General features: G+C 43.4%; 1 protein-coding gene across 1 annotated transcript in view; it reads right to left on the bottom strand.

The window, feature by feature from the left end:
- The window catches only part of ALK (ALK receptor tyrosine kinase), a 694610-nt gene that overhangs the window by 171288 nt on the left and 502745 nt on the right, over positions 1–20577 (bottom strand). Inside the window, exon 5 of the mRNA XM_021087669.1 lies at positions 6457–6584. Within this exon, the coding sequence (XP_020943328.1) occupies positions 6457–6584 (128 nt within the window). The remainder of the gene's footprint in view (positions 1–6456; positions 6585–20577) is intronic.

The raw sequence follows: 20577 nt of genomic DNA, 5'->3' as shown, positions 1-20577 counted from the left end.
TTTTTTTTAGCTCTCTTGTTTCCTCTTGTCCCTTTTTCGTCTGAGGAGGACATCCTCCACTGCCCATCACTGTCTTTGATGAAGTAAGAAGAGAGAAAGGACACCAAGGCTGGGAGATGCCACACATTTTTTTTTAATGGAAACATTCATACTAGCTCCATAAGTAGCATCTCAAAGCCAGGACCCATAGTGACAAAAATCTGTCTTGCGCAAATGGCCCGTATTCAAAGTACAATAGCCTTGGGCTTAGTCTGAATCATTTAAAGAAGGTATGGTTAATGTAACTATATTTACCTATCACTTTTTTTTTTCATTTATGGCTGCATATTCAGCTTATGGAAGTCCCCAGGCTAGGGGTTTAATCAGAGCTGCATGCAGGTGCCAGTCTACACCACAGCCACAGCAACGGAGGATCCAAGTGGCTTCTGTGACATACACCACAGCTCACAGCAACACCTGATACTTAACCCACTGAGTGAGGCCGAGGATCAAACCCCCATCCTCATGGATACTAGTCAGGTTCATTACCACTGAGCCACAACGGGAACTCCAGCTATCACATTTTAAATAAGTACAGAATAACAGAATTAAAAGCTGGAGTTAATAAGAGAGTTAAAAGCCAGATTTTCCAGTGGTTCTCAAACTGTACTTCATGAAAACCCAATTGGAGGGCGTCTCAAGGTCTGTGGAACAGCTAAGTTCCCCACCCTCACCTCCTCTGGGCAGCTCTGCTTATGTAATTTTATATACTGGACTTCTATGTAAGACTTTGTTTGAATTAAGGGTTCAGCCTCTAAAAAAAATGTTTGAAGACTGTGGATCTAGTTTAAATGCCCTCATCTTAGGCCCAGAGAAGTTAACATATCTGTGCATCCCCAACTCTTTAGGGACATGTGTTTTAAGGTATCCAGGATGGTCAGACTGCATTTGACACCTTGGATTCCTCTCCTTTTCTGAACTATGGAAGTTAGTGAAATAACCCGTCATGGGTAACGTGAGGATTCTGAATGGGTCAGAAGAGGTAAAGTGTATGAAAGCATCTTGACAGGGTAAAGGCACCAAGAGCGCCACTTGGTGAGAAATCTGTTAGTGAGCTGAAGGTGGCTCTGACCTGGGAGAGCTCAGCTGTGGTTCTTGTAGGTTCCTGAAGAGAAGGGGAACTATGGTGACCTGCAATACATGTGTTTAGGCTTACCCAGGAGCCATCTATCTATTCCCTGATTGTCATGCCTGGGGGCCCTCTGTTGATCAAAAGGTGGTGATCCACATAAACCGCCTTTGACCAGTCTGGGCAGGGACAGGAAAACTATGACTTGGCTTCTTAGGAAAATTAAGAACTTGGCAACTATGAGATTGGGGTAGAAAGCACATTCAGCTAATCAGTAATTTAGAGTGTCAAAGTTGGAGGTAAATCTTTGGGTGGTTGTACCTTCAACTGCCACATGGTGAGGGAATGAGATTAGATGCTTTTTGGGATCCTTTCCGGGAGTGATCTTCCACAGGTAGCAGCAATGTGTGGTAGCGAAGAGCATAGATGCTGGAGCCAGTTGGCCTCCATTCCAACATCAGCTGTGAGACTTTGGGTAAATTACTTAGATCTCTGTGCCTCAATTTCCCCATCCATATAATGGGAGTGATGAAAATAATAATACATTCCTCACAATATTTTGTGTAATGATTAAATGAGTCAATATACACAATGTGCTTAGAAAAAAAAAAAAAAAAGACCAAAAAAAAAAAATTTAAAAGGAGTTCCCGTCGTAGCGCAGTGGTTAACAAATCCGACTAGGAACCATGAGGTTGCGGGTTCGGTCCCTGCCCTTGCTCAGTGGGTTAAGGATCCAGCGTTGCTGTGGCTCTGGCGTAGGCCAGTGGCTACAGCTCCGATTCGACCCCAGCCTGGGAACCTCCATATGCCGTGGGAGCGGCCCAAGAAATAGCAAAAAAAAAAAAGAAAAAAAGACCACAATGTGCTTAGAATAGGACCTTGCACATAGAAGGTGCTTGTGTTTGTAATGTGTATTTTTATGAGTTGCTCAGAGGCACAGTGATCTTTTTCAAATCCTTTTCAAAAATGCTAGTCCTGCTCTTTCTGACATGTGTTTTTCTGTAGGTTTCTCTGAACACGAGAGGTCCTGAAGCACGTCCTGCTCAATTTATTGCTCCAGACTGTCTGCTGAAGGAAGATCTTCATGAAAGGGTTAAGAGTTTCTTGGGGGTCCAGGCATGGGCGTCTCTAGGGGCCGATGTCCTTCCATCAGGCAGAATCTACACACTGCTCTTCAAGATGAGGGAAAAACATCCTCCTAGTAATTTTCGCTCACTGCTACTTTCTTTTGGAAGTAGTAGAGTAATAGCCCAAAGCTATAAAAGCAGGAGCAGCATTTATCAATTAATTGATTAACCAATCAGTCAACGAGTTTCTACATTGTGTTTCTTATGTGTTTAGCATGGTGTTAACTGGCCCCTGGAGAAATAAAATAAATATAAAACAAGGTTCTGAACCTCAAGTTAGGGTTCCAAAATGACTAATTGAGAAATAATTATAAAAGAGCTACTAAATTTACACGTAGAGAGCAAAGTCTTCCGAGATAAATTTCTTTACTTGTGAATGACATTCTGGAGGGTTTGGGCTCCAAGCTGGATCTTAAATGAGGAGTCATTCATTGTTCATTGTGGAAGACCTGGGACCAATTGCGCCACTCCTGGCACAGCGTACAGAAAACCAGTCTGACCAGAGGGCAGGAGATGTGGGAGAACAGAGGGTACGACTTCGGGCAGGAATGAGGGGTGAGATTGTAAAGAACCTTGGAAATCAGGCAGAGATCCTGGGGCTTTCCACGCAGGACTGAACAATAGTGAAAGTACCAAGGTTAGAGTCAAGATGATCCTGATGTTAATCCCAGCTCACCATCAACCAGCTAGGCGATTCCCAGCCCATCATTTTCCGGGCCCCAGGAAATGAGTGTGGTGGTCCAGTCTAGCCCCTATATTTCTGATGTGGTAGACAATAAGTTACTGAAGTCTCATGAACGTGCCACAAGGAAAAGGAATTCTGGGGAGATTTATCTGGCAATGTGTGAGGAATAGATAATGGTATCAGGGAGACCAGTTGGCTATTGCCCAAATCCCATCATGCATACACAAAGGTTGGGATAAGGCACATGGCTGAGGAAATGAAGTCAGAAGGATAAATTTGAGAGGCAGTAACAACAGCATCTAGACAGCAACAGATAGAATGTAAGGCAGCCACAATTCTAGACCTGGGGCTTGGCCATCTGGATGTAAGGATAAGAGGAAGAATCAAAGATAATTTCTATGATTTCCAATAATAAATGAAACTCCAGCCTCTACAAATTCCATTAAGGCAGCAGACTGAAATGGACAGAAATACTGGCTTGGTGATCAGATTGTCTTGGGAGTGAGTTTGGCTCTACCTTTCCCTAACTGAATGACTGTGGCAACTTTAGAAATTTCCATCAGCTTCACTTTCCCCATATGTAAAATGAGGATAATAGTACTTATTCTATAGTATTATTATAAAGCCCACAGGGGATAAATAATACATATACAGGGATGAGTACTTTGCCTTTGCACATGGTAAGTACTCCACAGATGTTAGTTTTTATTGCTTATTAACCAAGCATCTATTAACTGTTAGTCATTGTGATAGATATCAGAATTGAGATTGGAAAGAGGCATGCTCTCTGCCTGATGGTACCCACAGATAAATATCATCTCCTATATGAGAACTGTCCCAACATTCCCTGTAAGACTTCTCCAGTTTAATTAGAATAACACCTCTTTTCATGTGGGACAAGGAAGGGCTGTAGAGTTCTATAGAAAGTAGACCAGACATCCTGCAAATCTAAATACACCCTGGCTAGCATGTCATCAGTCCTGATCACCCCCTTCAAAGATACTACTTCTCTCCTCTTAGTTCCTACCCTTCATGACCTAATTAAAGCCAAGACCTCAGAAAACACAGATCTTTGTCTACCCAATGCACCAAAACAGCTCCTTCCATTTAAATATGAGGGTTTTTGTAGAATGCTTCTTGTTTGCAGCGTGTCCACACCAACTGATGTAAAACTGAATTTGCTCCATATGGGAGGAAGAGTTGGAAGTTCTCAGGGAGCACTGGTATCACTTTTTTCTTTTCTGCTTTAACCATCCACAATGATCTCTTCACACCCCATGGTGGCCACAGGATTGCAAACCAGAGAAGGAGCACAGAGGACACCTGCCTACCCATGAAGACCACTTGTCCTTACAGCCTGTGAAGGAAGGTAGCTGAGCCATGAGAACCTTCCTCTTGGTCAATCTGCTTTCCTTAGGGAATCAGTAGCAGACTTCTTATCTCCCTCCTTAATAGAGTGTCCTGCCAGAAGAAACACTTTCTGGATCATTAGCAAAAATTAGAGAGGTCAACTCACCTGGTTTCATAAGGGTAGAGAAGCAGAAAAGAAACAGGTCTTATAAACTATGAAGCAGATCACTGCAACATAAACTAAAGAGGAAGAATTTTATGGTCAAAGGAAGTTGTAGGAGTAAGGAAGGAAAACTTTGCACAACTAGTTGAGATTCTTAAAAGGTACAAAGGATTTTTGCAGGAGTATTGGTGCTGGGCCTGATATCTGGAGTTTTTTAGGCTCTTATTCCCATCTCCTGATGTTGTTCAAATGAGATCAGGCCAGTTCTGGGAACTAATATCTTCTCTGACATATTCCTGTTAATTGGCTCTATTTTATTTTAGCACATGGCCTCTTTTGGACGGTATGTAGACCCTTGACATCTGTAAGGATGGATGATGTCCAAAGACATTCACAAATCCCCAAGTTCATGGGTGCAGAAACATCTGTATAATCTCCTGGCTTTCTCCCAAACCACATGTTTCTTACACAGTACCTCACATCACAGGCTAAACTTCAACTTGAACTGAAGTTCAATCTATCATGTTATGGTGATTTTTTTTTTTCCCCATACATAAATCAGTTTCAATTAAAGGAAAAAAAAAACCCACTTTGTGAAAGTTCTTGCATGGTTAGCAATGAATGAAGAGCTATAGCAACATAAGAAGCTGGGTGGCCAGTGGGCTCCCTACCTAAGGGAGTCCCTTCTGTTTACCAGCTCCAGATTCACAACTGGGCCTCTCCATGCAACACATGGCTGTGTGTTATGGGCCTTTGTGGTTGTTCATGAACAGTCTAAATTGAGACATTGAGTCTGGGAGTGCCACAGGCTCCCTTCCTGTCCATACTTCATTCTTAGGCCTCTCAGAATGGGAGGTTTCATGACACAGGTTCACTCCCTTCCCAGGGAACCTCTGGGAAGAGGCAGGCACAGCAGGAGGAATGAAAGCAACCTTTTTCTGAATATTTGTATAATTCAAGCCCATTTTTTATACTTTCTATATCTGGTACATAATAAAGGATATTTATTTATAATTATGACCCTAGGTCTTCTGAAGAATCAAGGAAAGATATCTATGTCTATGTCTGTATCTTACATCTCAACGATCTATCTCATCCTGTTTATCAATCAGAATTGAGGCAATGTATAATGAAAGATACAAATAAAATATGATCTTAAAAATATGAGTAGAAGATCAAAAACTCTGTTGAGGGAGGAGGAAATAAGCTTATAAAAAACCTACACAGATATAATTACTGTGACTGGGTGTTATGTTTAGGTTAGAGTTTCCTGGCAACAAAGGCAAAAAGAAAAAAAAAATCATTAAATTGTTCTTTGGGAGAGAGATGCCTTTCCTTGGTAGTACATCTTGAAATAAATTCACAAAGTAGGACTTTTGCAAAAGGAATTCCATGACATGGTGGACCATGCCCTAATGAGTTTTACAAAATAAGCAAAATATTCATATATAACCATTTCTAATGTGGTCATTTAATAATAGCTTAAATAAAATCATTACAATACACAGCTGTAAATTTTGCCTCAGGGAAAAGTGTAAAGTAATAATCATTATCAAGTTGGTGGGATGAGAAGTGAGTAGAGATATAAGTGAAACAAAAATGGCAGAATTTGTAATTGCTGAAAATGGGTTAAGGGTATATATGGGAGTTCACTGCACTATTCTATTCATTTGTATACATTTGAAAATTTCCACAAAACAGAAAACCAAAACCCAAAAACAAACAAAGAAAACAAACCACAGCTGAAAGCATTTGGCTGCCAGGGAAGTTAAGCTAATGTGTTAACTAACAAAGACTATATTTTACTTGATAAAGTTTTAAGTAATGCAAATATAATAATCTAGTCAATCTTTGAAAACCAATTGGCTTATGGAATACTTGGTAATATTCAGAATCAGCCCCAAAGCACTGTAAACTTTTCTATATAAGTGTGCATATTCCCAGCTAATTGTGGGAGTAGGTGACTGACCCACTTAAGACAACAAGCTACCAAGGAGTGAAGGGGAAAGCCAGATTCAGATACCTTCACTGCAGTTCTTCAGGGCAAAGAAGTCCACTGCAGACAAGCTTCGGTTTCCACTCGAAATGTATTCCAAGGCCACTCGGAATGGGTTCTCTGGACGCCCAATTCTTCCCTGCAGCACAGTCCAACTGGTTGCATTGGAAAGTAGAGAGGAAGAGCATAGAAAAACAGTGATGAGAAGCAGGTCTAACCTGCAGAGAGGTCCTGCCCCTGTACAGATTTCAGGGCCCACATTCTTCATGGGCACCAAGGGATGGAACTCTAAGTGGCTTTGAGGATGGTGATTCTAACCGCAACACACACACATTTGTTTCCTTCCTGTGCAGCTAACTCGGAGATCCAATTCTTAAACCCATTGTAGCCACTGGTATTTCTTTTTTCATACTTCGTAGGCAACTGAAGACCTCTGGGCCATTTTAGTAGCTAGTCTTACAGGGGGAAAAAAAAAATATATATATATATATAAATATATATATCTGAGAAAACCTACCAGCAGAGTGAAAGAATACTCTTTAAATCATTTATCAGTATATTCATAATTATCTCTGGAAAGAATGCTTAGTTTTTGGAATTTTATCTGATCCCAAAGTCTCAGAGCACTCAGGTTTGCTATATAGCTATTTAAGGGAAGCTAGCAAATACTATTTATTTACTGCAGGAAAATTAAAGTGCACTGAAGCATGTATTTTGGGGTAAAAGTTACCCAAGATTGATGTGGACTCTGCAAAAAGGTACAAACAGAAGAAGACAGAAGCAGGTCAAATGGTGAGCTCTGCATCTATCTATAATCAAGGACACTGACACCGTTGGAGAACAGAGAATAAGCTAAATGAACATTTTTACACCTCACTATGGCTATTAACCTCTTGGAGTAGTCTCCTGTCACTGATTGGAACATCAAATTTACTTTTCAACACTGACTCAGTTTTTTTAATAGATATAGTTATTTTGACAATTTTGTGTGGAGAATGGAAATTACCTGGACTATTTCGTATTTTCTTTCCTTTTAAAGAAAAAGCAATTTTATTGAGGTGTAATTGACATACAATAAGTTGCATGTACTAAAAGCGTACAATTTGATGAATTAGACTGTATATATTGATGAGTCCTGGCATATGGACACACCCATGAACTCATCACAATGGTTCATAGTGTCTTACCACTAGGTTAGGCTTGGGCATGGCACGAAAAGTTTTAAGAATCTTAGAGAAAAACTAGCTAGTCTTTTAAAAAAATTTTAAGCACCCTCCAAACCCCCAAGTAGAAAGTGATCCTCACTATAAAAAAAATATTAAAAATCCAACATTCAGAAAAGTTGTTAAAGGAAAGTAAAAGTTACCCAGAAGCTCATCAGAGATAATCACGGTGAACACCTCTGTGAACAGCCTTTTAGCTACAGTTTTACACAAGAAAAGCCATTCATACATATGCTCTCTGTGACTGCACTTTGCCACTCCGTGGTACCTCAGAAGACAATAAAGACAGATTACATGATCAGGTCAATGATTGCATTTTCAATGATCTGGCATTGCTCTTGATTTCTCTTCTTTATGATCATGCTGAAGCTAGCCCTGTGTGCTTATGTAAATACTGCCTTAGGACAAATTCTTAGAACCTGGCTCAAAGTGTACGTATATTTAAAACTCTGAGGCATAGTGTCAATCTTCCAACAGTGAATCAGAGGGCCCATTTCTCTCATTAGCTTGCTAACACTGGATCCCATCAAATCTTTTCCGTCTGTTAACTTTTGGTGATGAAGGCACTGCCTAAGGCAATCAGCGGGCCTCCGGTGGGGTGTTCCTGGATGGCAGTTTTGTGTCTCTGGTTCCTGCCATGTTGTTGGGCATGCAGTGGGAGTCTGCTGAGTGAAGAAGGCAGTTTTGTTCCCTTTTTTATGCTTTCCTGTAGTTAATTCAGGATCACTGGAGCCAAAGCTTCAGCCATTTAATAAAAGTGTATTAAGTTTCCCCACAATAGATGCTGTGGAAGCGATTATTGCTGTTGTAAAGTTTGCTCCCTGTAACTGTACCCAGCAGGATTTCTATCCAAAATAAAGCCAGTGCGATTGAATAAGGAAAAAGAGGTCTTTCTGTTTAAATGTGGGACTGTCAAAGAAATAAAAAATTTGAAATAAAATGTAAATGGGGAGTTCTTAAGGAAAAAAACAAAGAGAGCAGAACTTGACTTGTTCTTCTTAAAAATAACGGACCCTGTTTTTGAGGAAAGATGGCAGTGAAAGACATGACAATTCATATTCTTCCAAAATCGTAGCTCTGCTCTGAGGAATGATAGATTTTAACTCCAGGTACACAGTGGCCCTTGACAATGATTTCCATTTCTATATTGGCACTAGCCCTCTGGATAAATGTGTCAAGAGTTTTAGGAATTAGTTTCTGAGTTACTGATGCAATAACTTTTGTCTGAAATTCTCTGGCCTCCCATAGTTTACAGCTGCACTTTAATAACTTCCAGAGCACTTGCCAAACATGATTTTATAACCAGGGAAGTTGGGACTAAAAAAGGGCAAGCTTATACCTAGGGTCAGATTTGTTTAAGAGACAGCAAAAACCGCCTGATAAACAAACCCCATGTTCTCTTTTCTCTCTGTCTCTTTTTGTTTGTTTGTTTGTTTATACCCCTGTGGTCATAAAACTCGCTCGTTTGGGTTCCGTTTTCCTCTTTGGCTGGTGGCAACTATACTTGTGCTTGCAAGGGGTAAGGTTATGTTCTAACCTAGAGCCTCCTAGAGACAAACATGCAGCTGTATCCACGTGCTGGGGATTTGTGGCCATATTGGCACCCTGCTTCAATCGATCAAGGTGACAGTGTGGGGAGTCCACCTGCACTTCAGGAAGCCAGAAGCACGGCATGCATGGCCTGTCACCATCCATTATCTTCCAGGGGTCTCTCTGGAGCTCTCCACTTCCAGTTCTGGCTCTGTTGACTTTGAACAAGGCACTTTACTCTGAGTGCCTGAAATTCTGGGTGTTTTCTGATCAGTTGTAATCCTAAACCAGAGAAAGTGTCTCTGACTTTGTATGAATTTGCTAAGAAAAAAAAATTGCTACATATTTGTGCCAAGTGGCTACATCATAATGAATAAATCAGAGTCCACTGGAGATTGGTTTGTGAATATCAATGTCCATTTCCGACCTGGAGGCTGGAGGTCGTGTATACAAAGGCCACTAAGTTGGGAGCTGAGTCCCAGATTCTGGTTCTGATTTTGCATGGGGTAAGGTTACTCCCTGCACTTCCTTGGGTTTTAGTTTCTTCGTTAGCAAAATGTGGCCAATGAATTAAAACTTCTTCTTATGCCACAGGTGTGGCCCTAAAAAGCTTAAAAATAAATAAATAAAAAAAGGAGTTCCCGTGTGGCTCAGTGGTAACAAATCTGACTAGTATCCATGAGGATGCAGGTTCGATCCCTGGCTTTTGCTCAGTGGGTTAAGGATCCAGCATTGCCGTGAGGTGTGTGTAGCTCGCAGACGAAGCTTGGATCTGGCATTGCTGTGGCTGTGGTGTAGGCCAGCGGCTATAGCTCTGATTTGACCTCTAGCCTGAGAACTTCCATACGTCACAGGTTCGGCCATAAAAAGCTAAAAATAAGCAAACAAACAAAAACAAAAAACTTCTCCAGGGTCTCATACTGGTTAGATGCCCATACTTCTCTATAGCCACTTGCCTGGGTCCTAGCAACAAAACACTTTTCCAAACCCCTGAAAGCTTCATGATGGACCAGTAATATTCTACAGAAGGTGGATGAAGAATGATTAGTCAGAGAATCACAGACTTATTTCTCCAAAGAGACTCAGTTCCACCCCTTCGGAGAGATGGAGAAACTTGCTCAAGGTCACACATTTGGTTAATTGTAGACCTAAGATTAAAATAAAATGTGAAAAAAAAAGAATGTGTATATATATATGTATAACTGAGTTACTTTCCTGTACAGGAGAAATTGACAGAACATTGTAAATCAACTATAACAAAATTTTTAAAAATCAAACATATTATTGCTCCCAGATGGCAAGAACAGAAGATGATATGGCCTAGGGATCAGTCTGTATATTTAGCCACATTTCATATCTGGAGAATCACAGAGATAAAGAAGGATATCTTAGCATTGCTAGAGGGAATCACCAGTCTGGGTTTTGAGGGTAGACAGGCCAGCTAGATAGTGATATACATTGTCAGAAAATGCACACACAAAACAAAAAAATCATAAGAAGATTGACATGGAAATAAAGACTCTCTAAGGTTCCCACTGCTCCCTACCAGGTTAGCTTCTACATGTTTAAAGGCAACTGTCTGGCACTTCCAATGTGAGGGCAAAAGCTGCTGATGAGACTGAAGGGTTGGCAGATGTGTCTCAAAAGAATGAAGGCACCAAACTGTTTTAAACCCAGAATGAAGGGGCACTTTTTGACAACACTTGAGGGCCATGGATGGCAGCTGACAAGACAGAGGAATGTATGTTACTTCCCTGCTGTGTGATTTTCCAACAGGCATGATGTTGATGTAGACTGGCTCACAAAAGTGAGCCCTCAAACCAATCTGTTAGTCAAAGGAATGCCCTTCTGCAGGGTTTTTGGCCACCACAGTATCAGGAAGCCTACATTCAGTTCTCAGCTCCATCATCAACTAAGTGACCTTAGGCAAATGATGCAACTTCTCTGATCTCCTGTTGCCTTATTTTTAAGGTGGAAGTCATTTGCTTGCTGGATTGCTGGATTGCTGTGAAGATTTGTGAGAAGGATGTACACAAAGGAACATCCTTATTGAGGGCTTAACAAGTGGGAGCTGTTCTCATAGAAGACCAGAGCTTTCTTCATGGAACAGCACTGGTCCATGAAACTATCTGCATCTCAACTTATCTAGAGATTCAAGTGGGAGAGGAATGTAGCTAAAAGAAGATGAGGGAGGCATTAGCAATTTATGAATAGCAGCCATCTTTTGTCTAAACCAAAAACATTTTAGTTGAGATAAATTATGTTGAAACACCCTTATAACAAAACATATTAGGATTGGACTACGACAGCAGATCAGCCTTCTGGTCCAGAACTCTCTAAAGGCCCCCCTCTCACTTGGAGTAAAATCCTCTTATGTACCTTTGCATCTTTCTGTAGCATGTGAAACGATGCCTTGTGTCTAGATTCTGGTTAGAATTTGTTGAACTGAATTCCATTTCTCAGGTTTTTACTGATACATGTTGCATACTAGATAATATATTACATACTTTTAGGATGCTCATAGCATACTCTTCGGATGCTCTGCGGATCCTAAGAGTTTGGATTTTAGCTTTGCACTCAAGGAGCTTACAGACTAGTGAGAAAGAGTAAAAATGTGTATAAATTTAGAGTGAATGGCGGTATAGAGGCACTGAGTGAGTGGCACGGGCACTCTGTACTAGTGAATCACAGAGGGCAAAGTGATGTCTCAGATCCAGTGATCAGGAGAGGTGTAACTTCAGGATGGGTTATGAAGAAGAGGAAGGACTGGGGAAAAAGGCAATGTAAAAAGAGAGGCTGGCACGAGCACATGAGCAGAGCCCATACACACTGTGTATTCAGAAAGAGGTGGTCCTGTCTGGTGAGAGTCAATGTTTTCCACTAGTCTCTACAGGAAGGAAGTCCTCTGTGTCTTACCACTGTTCCCTACTGCCCCAGCCTCTACCTCCTCAAAGCCCGACTGATGAATCACTCATCACTGTGTCTCCAGTGTTGATACATTGTAGACACTCAACAGATATTTGTTCAATGAGAGAATAAGTGCAGCAACAGATTTCTGTCAGACAAAATTCTGACATTCTTGGCCAAAATTTATATAGTAATGGAGCTGAGTTAATCTGGAAGTTTGGGTCAGTTATTATTAGCTGTCATCCATTAAAGTGATAATGACACCTAGAATCTAAGGACTGGGGAATTAGGGGAGTTGAAAGAAGTTTAAGGATTGATTCATGGTACAGCTCTTGGCTCCCCCTTTGTCTACAGGCACCATCTTTAAAGGGGCAGGGCCATGGGAAACCGTCAAATTAGCTCTTGTCCAAGGACCTAGAACCCAAAGAAGAGTTATGGTAATTGAGAGTTATGGTAATTGAGACATGGAGGGGACCTGAGTGCTCAACAAGAAAGGTCCCATCTCATGCATGAACTTCCTCTACAAGACAGGTTGGCCTTATAAAAGCAAGCAATGCGAATATTAACAACAGCAACAATTTCAAAGATAATAATCAACAGCAGTTAACATTTATTGAAGGCCTACTGCATGCTCTGCTTCTAGTTGAGTTTTAAACCCAGCTTCATATGACTCCAGAGTCTTTATGAACACTATCTTAAACTGTCCCTTTTGAGCTTCTTGAAATTAGAAACCATGTCTTCCTGAGCCTTTGCTTCCACTCTGGCCCTGGTGATCACGGCTGGGAACTGGAAGCCAAAAGATGTGGTCATCCCATGTTCTACAGTGGCTACAAGAGCCAAGACATTCAGGTGGCGGCTAACCCCTTGCCAAGATAGCCAAACTCATGGGTTAAGTTGAGGATGACGGAAACCACATAGACAACTAGCCACATACTTTACCCACGAAGCTCAGTCATGAGATTATTATTATTACTGAGCAGAACACTTTCAAGGTTCAGGCCACATAGCTGACTTTCTTTTACATGTCCCTTTGTGAAGACACTCTCTTGACAAATGTCCAGACATGGGTGTGAAGGTATGAAGATTCATTAGAAATAAGGAACTAAGCCTATGGGTACTTGCCTAGATCAATACGGAAAAAAAAAAAAAAAAAAAAAAAAGCCGATTGCACATCTATCCCTAATCTTATCCTAAAGCAAAGAAAAAACACATATAACTTTCGAGTCTTTTTTTTTTTAAATAGACCTTGTAGTAATTCTGCAGCAAATATAAACCATTCAGCACTATTTTTATTGTTTCCATTAAATCAGCCTACATTTAAAGCATTTTTATGGGAGGTAGTAGGGGGGAAAAATGCCAGATCAATGTAAATTTTACTGTAGAGTCTTTTGTTGCTAGTTAATTTTCTGTAATAATAATACTTGGTATGTGGTGTGGGGTCTTTTATCCAAGTAGCCTTGGCTTTGTTATTCCCTGCCCTTCAGAAGTTAGATGAATGTGCCCTGGCAAGGACGGATCTGGATGGAAACGAGGTTTCAGGTTGATTCAGGGTGTGGTTCTCGCCAGCCCATGGTGGAAAAGAGCTGCCCTGAGGCCGACGGGGGCTCTGGTGCTGCTAGAGGGGAGCTGTGGGAGCAGAGCGTTGCCGACACAGGGATGGGCTCACTGGGGACTTGGCTGAGACCTTAGCATTGGCAGCTGGAAAGCAGTTTTGGATTTCTTTTTTTTTCTTTTTAGGGTCGCACATGCGGCATATGGGAAGTTCCCAGGCTAGGGGTCGAATCAGAGCTGCACTGCTGTTGCCTACACCACAGCCACAGCAACACTGGATCCGAGCCGTGTCTGCAACCTACATACAGCTCACGGCAACGCTGGATGCTTAACCCACTGAGCGAGGCCAGGGATGGAACGCACATCCTCTTGGATACTAGTCTGGTTCTTAACCCACTGAGCCACAACGGGAACTCCGCAGTTTTGGTTTTTATCAGAGTTGCTGTATGGGTCATAGGAAACTGGAAGGTGGCCCAGTTTTCCCAAGGTGGGGGCTAAGCAAATGTTCCCAAACTGCATTTCCCCTAAATCTTCCGTCATGCTTTTGAGCAAAAGAGAAAAAATTGAATGCTTTTGGGCTCCTTTTCCTCATCTCTCTTTAGCTTCTTCTAATTTCACCTCCTTCCTTCCTCTCCCCTTCCCTTTTTCCCTCTTTCCTTAAGGAGAAATATACTATCAAAAACACAAACTCTGGAGACAGAGTTCCTGCCTCATAATCTCAACTCTGTCTCTTACTGGCTGTGATGTCTGGCCAGATACCCACTTAAGCTCTCCACACCCAAGTTCCATCATGAAGAACTGGGGATATTGGAGTTCCCATCATGGCTCAGCAGAAACGAATCTGACTAGGACCTATGAGGATGCAGGTTCGATGCCTGGCCTTGATCAGTGGGTTAAGGATCTGGCATTGCTGTGGCATGGGGTAGGCTGGCAGCTACAGCTCCAATTCGACCCCTAGCCTGGGAACCTCCATATGCTGCAGGTGCGGCCCTAAGAAGACAACAAACAAATAAACAAACAAACAAAAACCTGAAGCTATTACTAGAGCTTTATAGGATGTGGTAAAGACCAAGTGGGTTAAGTACTCAGTCGGCCCTCAGCAAACATTAGCTCATACTGTTACTGTGGGTTTCTTTTCTCTCCTACACCCACTATAGCAGATGACCTTACAAGGAACGACCTTACAAGAAGGTGGTAGAGGAAACTAACCTCGTGCGATGGGATTTCGGAGGTCTGGGGAGAGCCTTCCACCCCAGAACACCAAAACCTTGGGGATTCTGTCCAGTCTCCCACGTGGAGCTGAAGAGACAAATGCACACCTGCGGATGCTCCAGGGAACACAGGGCCAGGCACTCAATATACTTTTCATTTGTGTGTGTGTGTGTGGGGTAGGGGTGTATATTTACATTCTGCCTCATTCCAGAAAGGGTTTAAGGCAGCTATTTTACTTTATCTCATTTAATTTTCACGACAAATGCCTGAGACAGATATTATCACTCCCATTTTATAAGAGAGAAAATTGAGGCTCAGAAAGCTTATAACCTTGCCTGTGTAGTAAATGGTAAGAGGCGATGTGAACTCAAGACCATTTATCTTCAAAAGTGTTGCACTTTCTATGATATTGCAATAGGTTTAAATTTATGTTAAATGTCAACACCTAGCTTTTTAGAAGAGCTTTTTAGTGGGGGTGGGGTGGGGGACATTAGTGTTTGGAAAGGCTGTATCCAGGAAATACTTTGGCTTCTCCCAGTGTTGCCTCAGGCTACGTTATTCCGTCTCCCCTCAAGTTCCACATCCATCAGAACCAGGTTCGAATACATGGTTCTGGGAGGCAGACATCCACCCTGGTCCCTGGCGGAGAGTTTGCTCTTTATTCTACATCCAAGGTCAGGAAGAGGAGACCGAGAGTTGACAGCTGACCCCTACATCCCTGGGGGGGGACCTCACCCCTACATCCCTGGGGGTGGGGCAGAGAGGAGTGGGCTGATCAGGCCACAGTTGCAAGAAAAAATGTTAGTAGGAGAAAATGTTCTTACATGACCTCCATGTGACACATTTACTTGCTGGATTAGCATAATCTCTACATTTTATATTCAATGGAACACCCTATGCCCCCTGACTGTTCAAGGTTATTGAATGTAACCTTAAACAGAAAACAACCTTGAAGAATGTTCAAGGTTCCTCTCTAGCACTCCTCTCTTTTCCACTCCTACCACTTGAGTTAGTTTAGCTTATTCCCAGTTCTGTTTACATCAATTGTAACTCATTAACTTGGTGCAATGTGAGCAAGAAAAATTGGAATTGCTTTGTAAAAACGAGTAGTGGTAAGTCACTAAAAATAACTGCTGTTTAATTAGATGTGAATGGGGCAAGAGAAAAGACCAAGGGAAAAAAAAAATCTTAAAAATCCCCCCCAAACTTCAGATTAGTCCGCAAGTGTTCTAAAATTATTTCCATTTTAGAGAAACTGAAACTAAAAATCATGGATGTGGTGTCAGGGTGTCATAAATGTGATTCGTACAGAAAGACAACGCACGACTCCCAATAAATAGGCCCACACAGGATGCAAGGGCTTTGGCCCTACAGCAAGAGACTGGTGAATTAGCATGTTTAGAAACTGCAAGTTAAAATGAAATGTTTTAGGCTGTAAGTTGATCCTCAGGCAACTACTGGTTCAACCTTATTGTCCAAAAGCATGTTCTCCTGCTTTGTATTTAAAAATACACAGAGGATTCGCTAGAGCTTTTCTTTTTTTTTTAAAGAAGGGAATACTGATTATTTAGGCAAAAAGTCAAGTGAGAAAAGACTCCTTCAAATCAAGAGAATCCTGAAGCTCCCCTTTCCCTTTCTCTGAATTTTGCTTTAGGTCCCATGCATACCGCCACCTCCTCCAGCATCCGATGAACTTCCCTCATCAGAGGGCTGGGTGGAGGGACCCCCCTGGTTTCTAGGCAGGGGAAGTGAGAAGGGAGAGAGACTGGTTGTTGCCCTGCATTCCAGTATTCCAGAAATCATTTAAAATTACAGGGGGGAGCAGAGGAGGAATTTTTCTGGTGGGGTTCCCCCTCTGCAGGTTTGTCAGGTAGTCTCTCTGACAGGGTGGGTGGTGGCTTTTCTCTGATTAGTCTCAGGTGATCATTTTGCCTTTGGAAATTTTTCTGTGAGATCTGGGCACTTCATCCACCAGCAGCCAGTGGGAATCTGGAATCTGGTTTCCTAACTCTCTCCTCCTTCCAATAACTTTTTAGCACCATCTGTTCTTTTCAGATACAATTCTTTCTTTCAAGCCAACTCACTGCAGTTAGTTCTTTTGTTTTTGTTTTGTTCTGTTTTAAATCCTCCCCAGAGCCAGATAAAAGAAGATAAAGACAGCACTGAAACCTGAAATGTGGCCATTTTCTGGAGGATTCCTCCTTCAGCCAGCTGCCTCTGCCTTGAGCCCTGAGTCCTGAATGCAGCAAGGGCTGGAGGCCCAGGATTTCCCAGACCTGAAAGCCATCCCCCTTGCCCATGCTCAAACGACAGTGAATAGCTCAGCCCGCTCCCTAGAGATCCAGCCTAAATGCCACTTAATGCGTTAACGTATTGATTGGTTCAATATGAGCTCAAGCCTCTGCGCCAAGCAAGATGCTGACACCCAAACCCAGAGGCTCCATTTGAGTCATAAATCTCTGGCCCAGTCAGGCCATTGTGTTGAAACCTTCTATGGCAGGGTAGACCCGACCATAAACCTCAGTCCTGTAAACAAATTCTGGGGCTGGGAGAGTGATCAGCTGCAAAAAGATGAAGGGGCCTGGCTAAGTGGGGTCAGGACTGTGCACAGACTCGTCCCCACTAAAGATGAGCCCCCATTTCACACTCTGCTCCTGTCCTGCCCCTTTGCTGGGTGGCTGTCCAGGTGTGTGGAGGCAATTGCCAGAAGCACTGACGCATCACATCCGAGCCCCTTGGCACAGAGGGGCTCCATGGGCCTGCACGGCGCCTGTCCTGCACTGCGCCGGGTACAGTAGATGATGATGTTATCGTGGGGCTGAACGTGTAAATCTGGCATGACTCTTGGAAATCAGCATGTCTCAGCCTCTCATGCAGCAGGGAGGTCTGAGGCCAGAACTATTCACCTCTGCTCTGAAGACAGAGGAGGGTTCTATTCTATACCATGTGTCTGGAATGATTTCTTTAAAACTCCAACACGACCAGGCCCTCAGTGTCCTCAGGACCTGCCTCTGGTTCCCTGCAAATGCCACGGCTCTTTCCTGCCCTTGTGCCTGTGCTCGGGGGGTTCCCTGCACCCAGCATCCCTTTTCTATGTTTTCTCTCTTGGGCTGTTCTTCATTGACTAAGGAATCCAACTCCCAGGTTGGCCCCGGTGACAGGTACAGGGGAGAAGAGAGAGACCTGCCTGCCTCCCCTGAGGCATTTGTAGAAAAGCTTCTTGGGGGCAGTGACATCTGTTAGTGTTGGCTGGTCTACTCTGGTCCTAGACAGGAGGCTCAGACAGGGTGGGTGTTTTGTGTGGAATTGTGTCCCTCCAAATGATATGCTGAAGTCCTAACCCCAGGGCCTTAGAACGTGACCGTAACTGGAAATAGAGTCTTTACAAAAGTAATAAGCATCAGGATGGGCCCTAATCCTATAAGACTATGTTGTCATAACAAGGGGAAGTCTGGACTCTGGGACAGATGTGCACATGTGCAGATGAAAGCAGAGGTAGGGGTGATGCATCTACCAGCTGAGGAATTCTCAAGACAGTCAACAAACCACCAGAAACTGGGAGAGAGGCGTGGGACAGCCCTCAGAAGGAACCGACCCTGGGGACACCCTGAACTTTGACTTCCAGAACTCTGAGACAATAAAAGGCTGTGGTTTCAGCCACCCAGTCTGTTCTACTTTGTGCTTTGGGTTGGTAGCCCTAGCAAGCTAATGTGGGTGGATAGTTCTAAATCACCCCCACGAAAGAGAGAAACAAGCTTTAAAACATTTTTTACCAACTATGGATGATGAATGGCATCCGCTTTCTACGTGACAGCCCGCCCACCCCCACCATGGACAGGCATCACATTGGCTCCTGAGAAAATAACTCATTTCTCTCAAAGAAGCTCCACTTTCCCAGGGGCCAGAAAGAGCGCTGGCCATTTTCCTACACAGTTACCTCTGCCTCCCGGATGAGCGATATCACCTTCACCTTCGGGGAGGTCCCGCTGCAGAACGATACTGGGAACGGCTTGCTAATAACCCAGGAATCATGGGCCCATTAGGTTCGCCTGAGTAATCCTCATACCTTTAAGCCATGCTTGAGGAAACTAATGGAATTTGAACTTCAGGATTCTACTGTGTCAGCCCTGGGGGAGCTTTCCAGAACGGAGCAGACAGACCTGCTTGAAAGGCCCCGAGACTGTGCCGGTGGTATGTTCACCTGGGAGCCAATTTCTGGGCTGAAATTTCCACCACCGATTTTCATCTGACATTAAAGGGTCACTTCAAAATAGTGACCTGGAACTTTTAAGGGATGCTGAGCCTGCACTAGAAGCAGAGCCCATGAGGGAGGCAGAAATATTTGGGCTGGGTTTGGGGCCAGGCTTTCCTCTCCTCTCCTGACTCATCTTGGCCTTTGAATATTTACCATAAGAAAGCCTTGAATGCTCCGAATATTTTGACATTGGCCCTGGCTCTATATACTGGAACCTGCAATTTTCTAGAAAGGGCAGGTTCCCAGTTTTTGGCTGGTTCAGTCCTTCATGGTACAGTTAATCAAGAAGGGCTTGGGGAACAGTCACCTATAAGACAGGAATAACCCATCTTCCTTCACCTGCCTCCCAAGGGGTGTATGCGAAGTGTCTCAAAGAAGGCTGCCTGGACACCCACGGTATTGTAAATGTCAGCATAGCCACTGGTGAGCCTGCAATGCAGTTTTGTTAAAACCAAACTAAGCAGAGGCCTCCAAAGAGTCAATAAAAACTGGACTCCTGGGGATGAGGTTATAAAACCCATCTCTTTGCTCAGGCCTTGTACTGATAGATCATGGAAGCTGGAGTCCATCCAAGTGTTTGGCATGTTTCTCATGGCACCCAGAGGGCAAGTATTCCTCTCTTCTCCTTCCCAGTCTAAGGCATCCTCAAAGGACAGAGGCCTGCAGGAGTGGACGGTGACAAAGGCTGGGAAGATGAAGTCCAACCCAGGAGCTCCTGGCTCATGTGAGCTCTGTGCATGGTTCCAGAGCTTTGCTAACAGCTTGGAGCAGCTTCAGAGACGTCACTCCAAGCAGCCCTGAGCCTTTGTTTCAAGGGGCTGTGGCCTCTGCACCAAGCAGGTGGCGGACACTCAGCTCTGGCTTTCATGCTCAGAGCGCGAGGGCTGGGTGGCAGGCACCGCTGTGTGTGGATCCTGAAAGATGTGAAAGGGATCTGGGGTCTGCTAGCATCTCTGCCTTTGGAAACCTGCCAATGGTGTCATCCAAGCAATGCTGGTAACAATTGTTATATTGCTATTAGATTATTACAACTGTTAGAATGCCCATCATTCCTTGGACATGAAGGAACTCTTCACAGCTATTTCATTTAATCCTCTTAGGGGCTGTTGCCCCATTGTACAGATGAGGAAACTGAGATTCCAGCAGGTGAATTATCGTGTTCTCAATTCAGTAAGCTGAGATTCAAACTCAGGCCTGTGAGACTTCATGCCCACAGCTGTCCCTCTCTGCCCTGGCTTCTCACAGAAGCAGGATGCAGCCTGGGCCGCTATAGGAGGTGGGGGAGGCTGGCCTTAGATGCTCAGGGATTCCACGACTTCAGAGCTGAGAGGTATCCCAGAGATGGCTGGGATAGAGTACTTTTTGGAGGGCCCACTGCGTGCAGAGCACAGAACTTACTGTGTGTATACGACTCCTAATCCTTGTAGTCTCTTACTGACCTGAGTGAAGGTAACTGGGACCCTTTAGTTC

Source organism: Sus scrofa, chromosome 3 (assembly GCF_000003025.6).
Source record: "Sus scrofa isolate TJ Tabasco breed Duroc chromosome 3, Sscrofa11.1, whole genome shotgun sequence".
NCBI classification, from domain to species: Eukaryota; Metazoa; Chordata; class Mammalia; order Artiodactyla; family Suidae; genus Sus; species Sus scrofa.
This window is presented reverse-complemented; position numbering and strand designations above follow the sequence as displayed.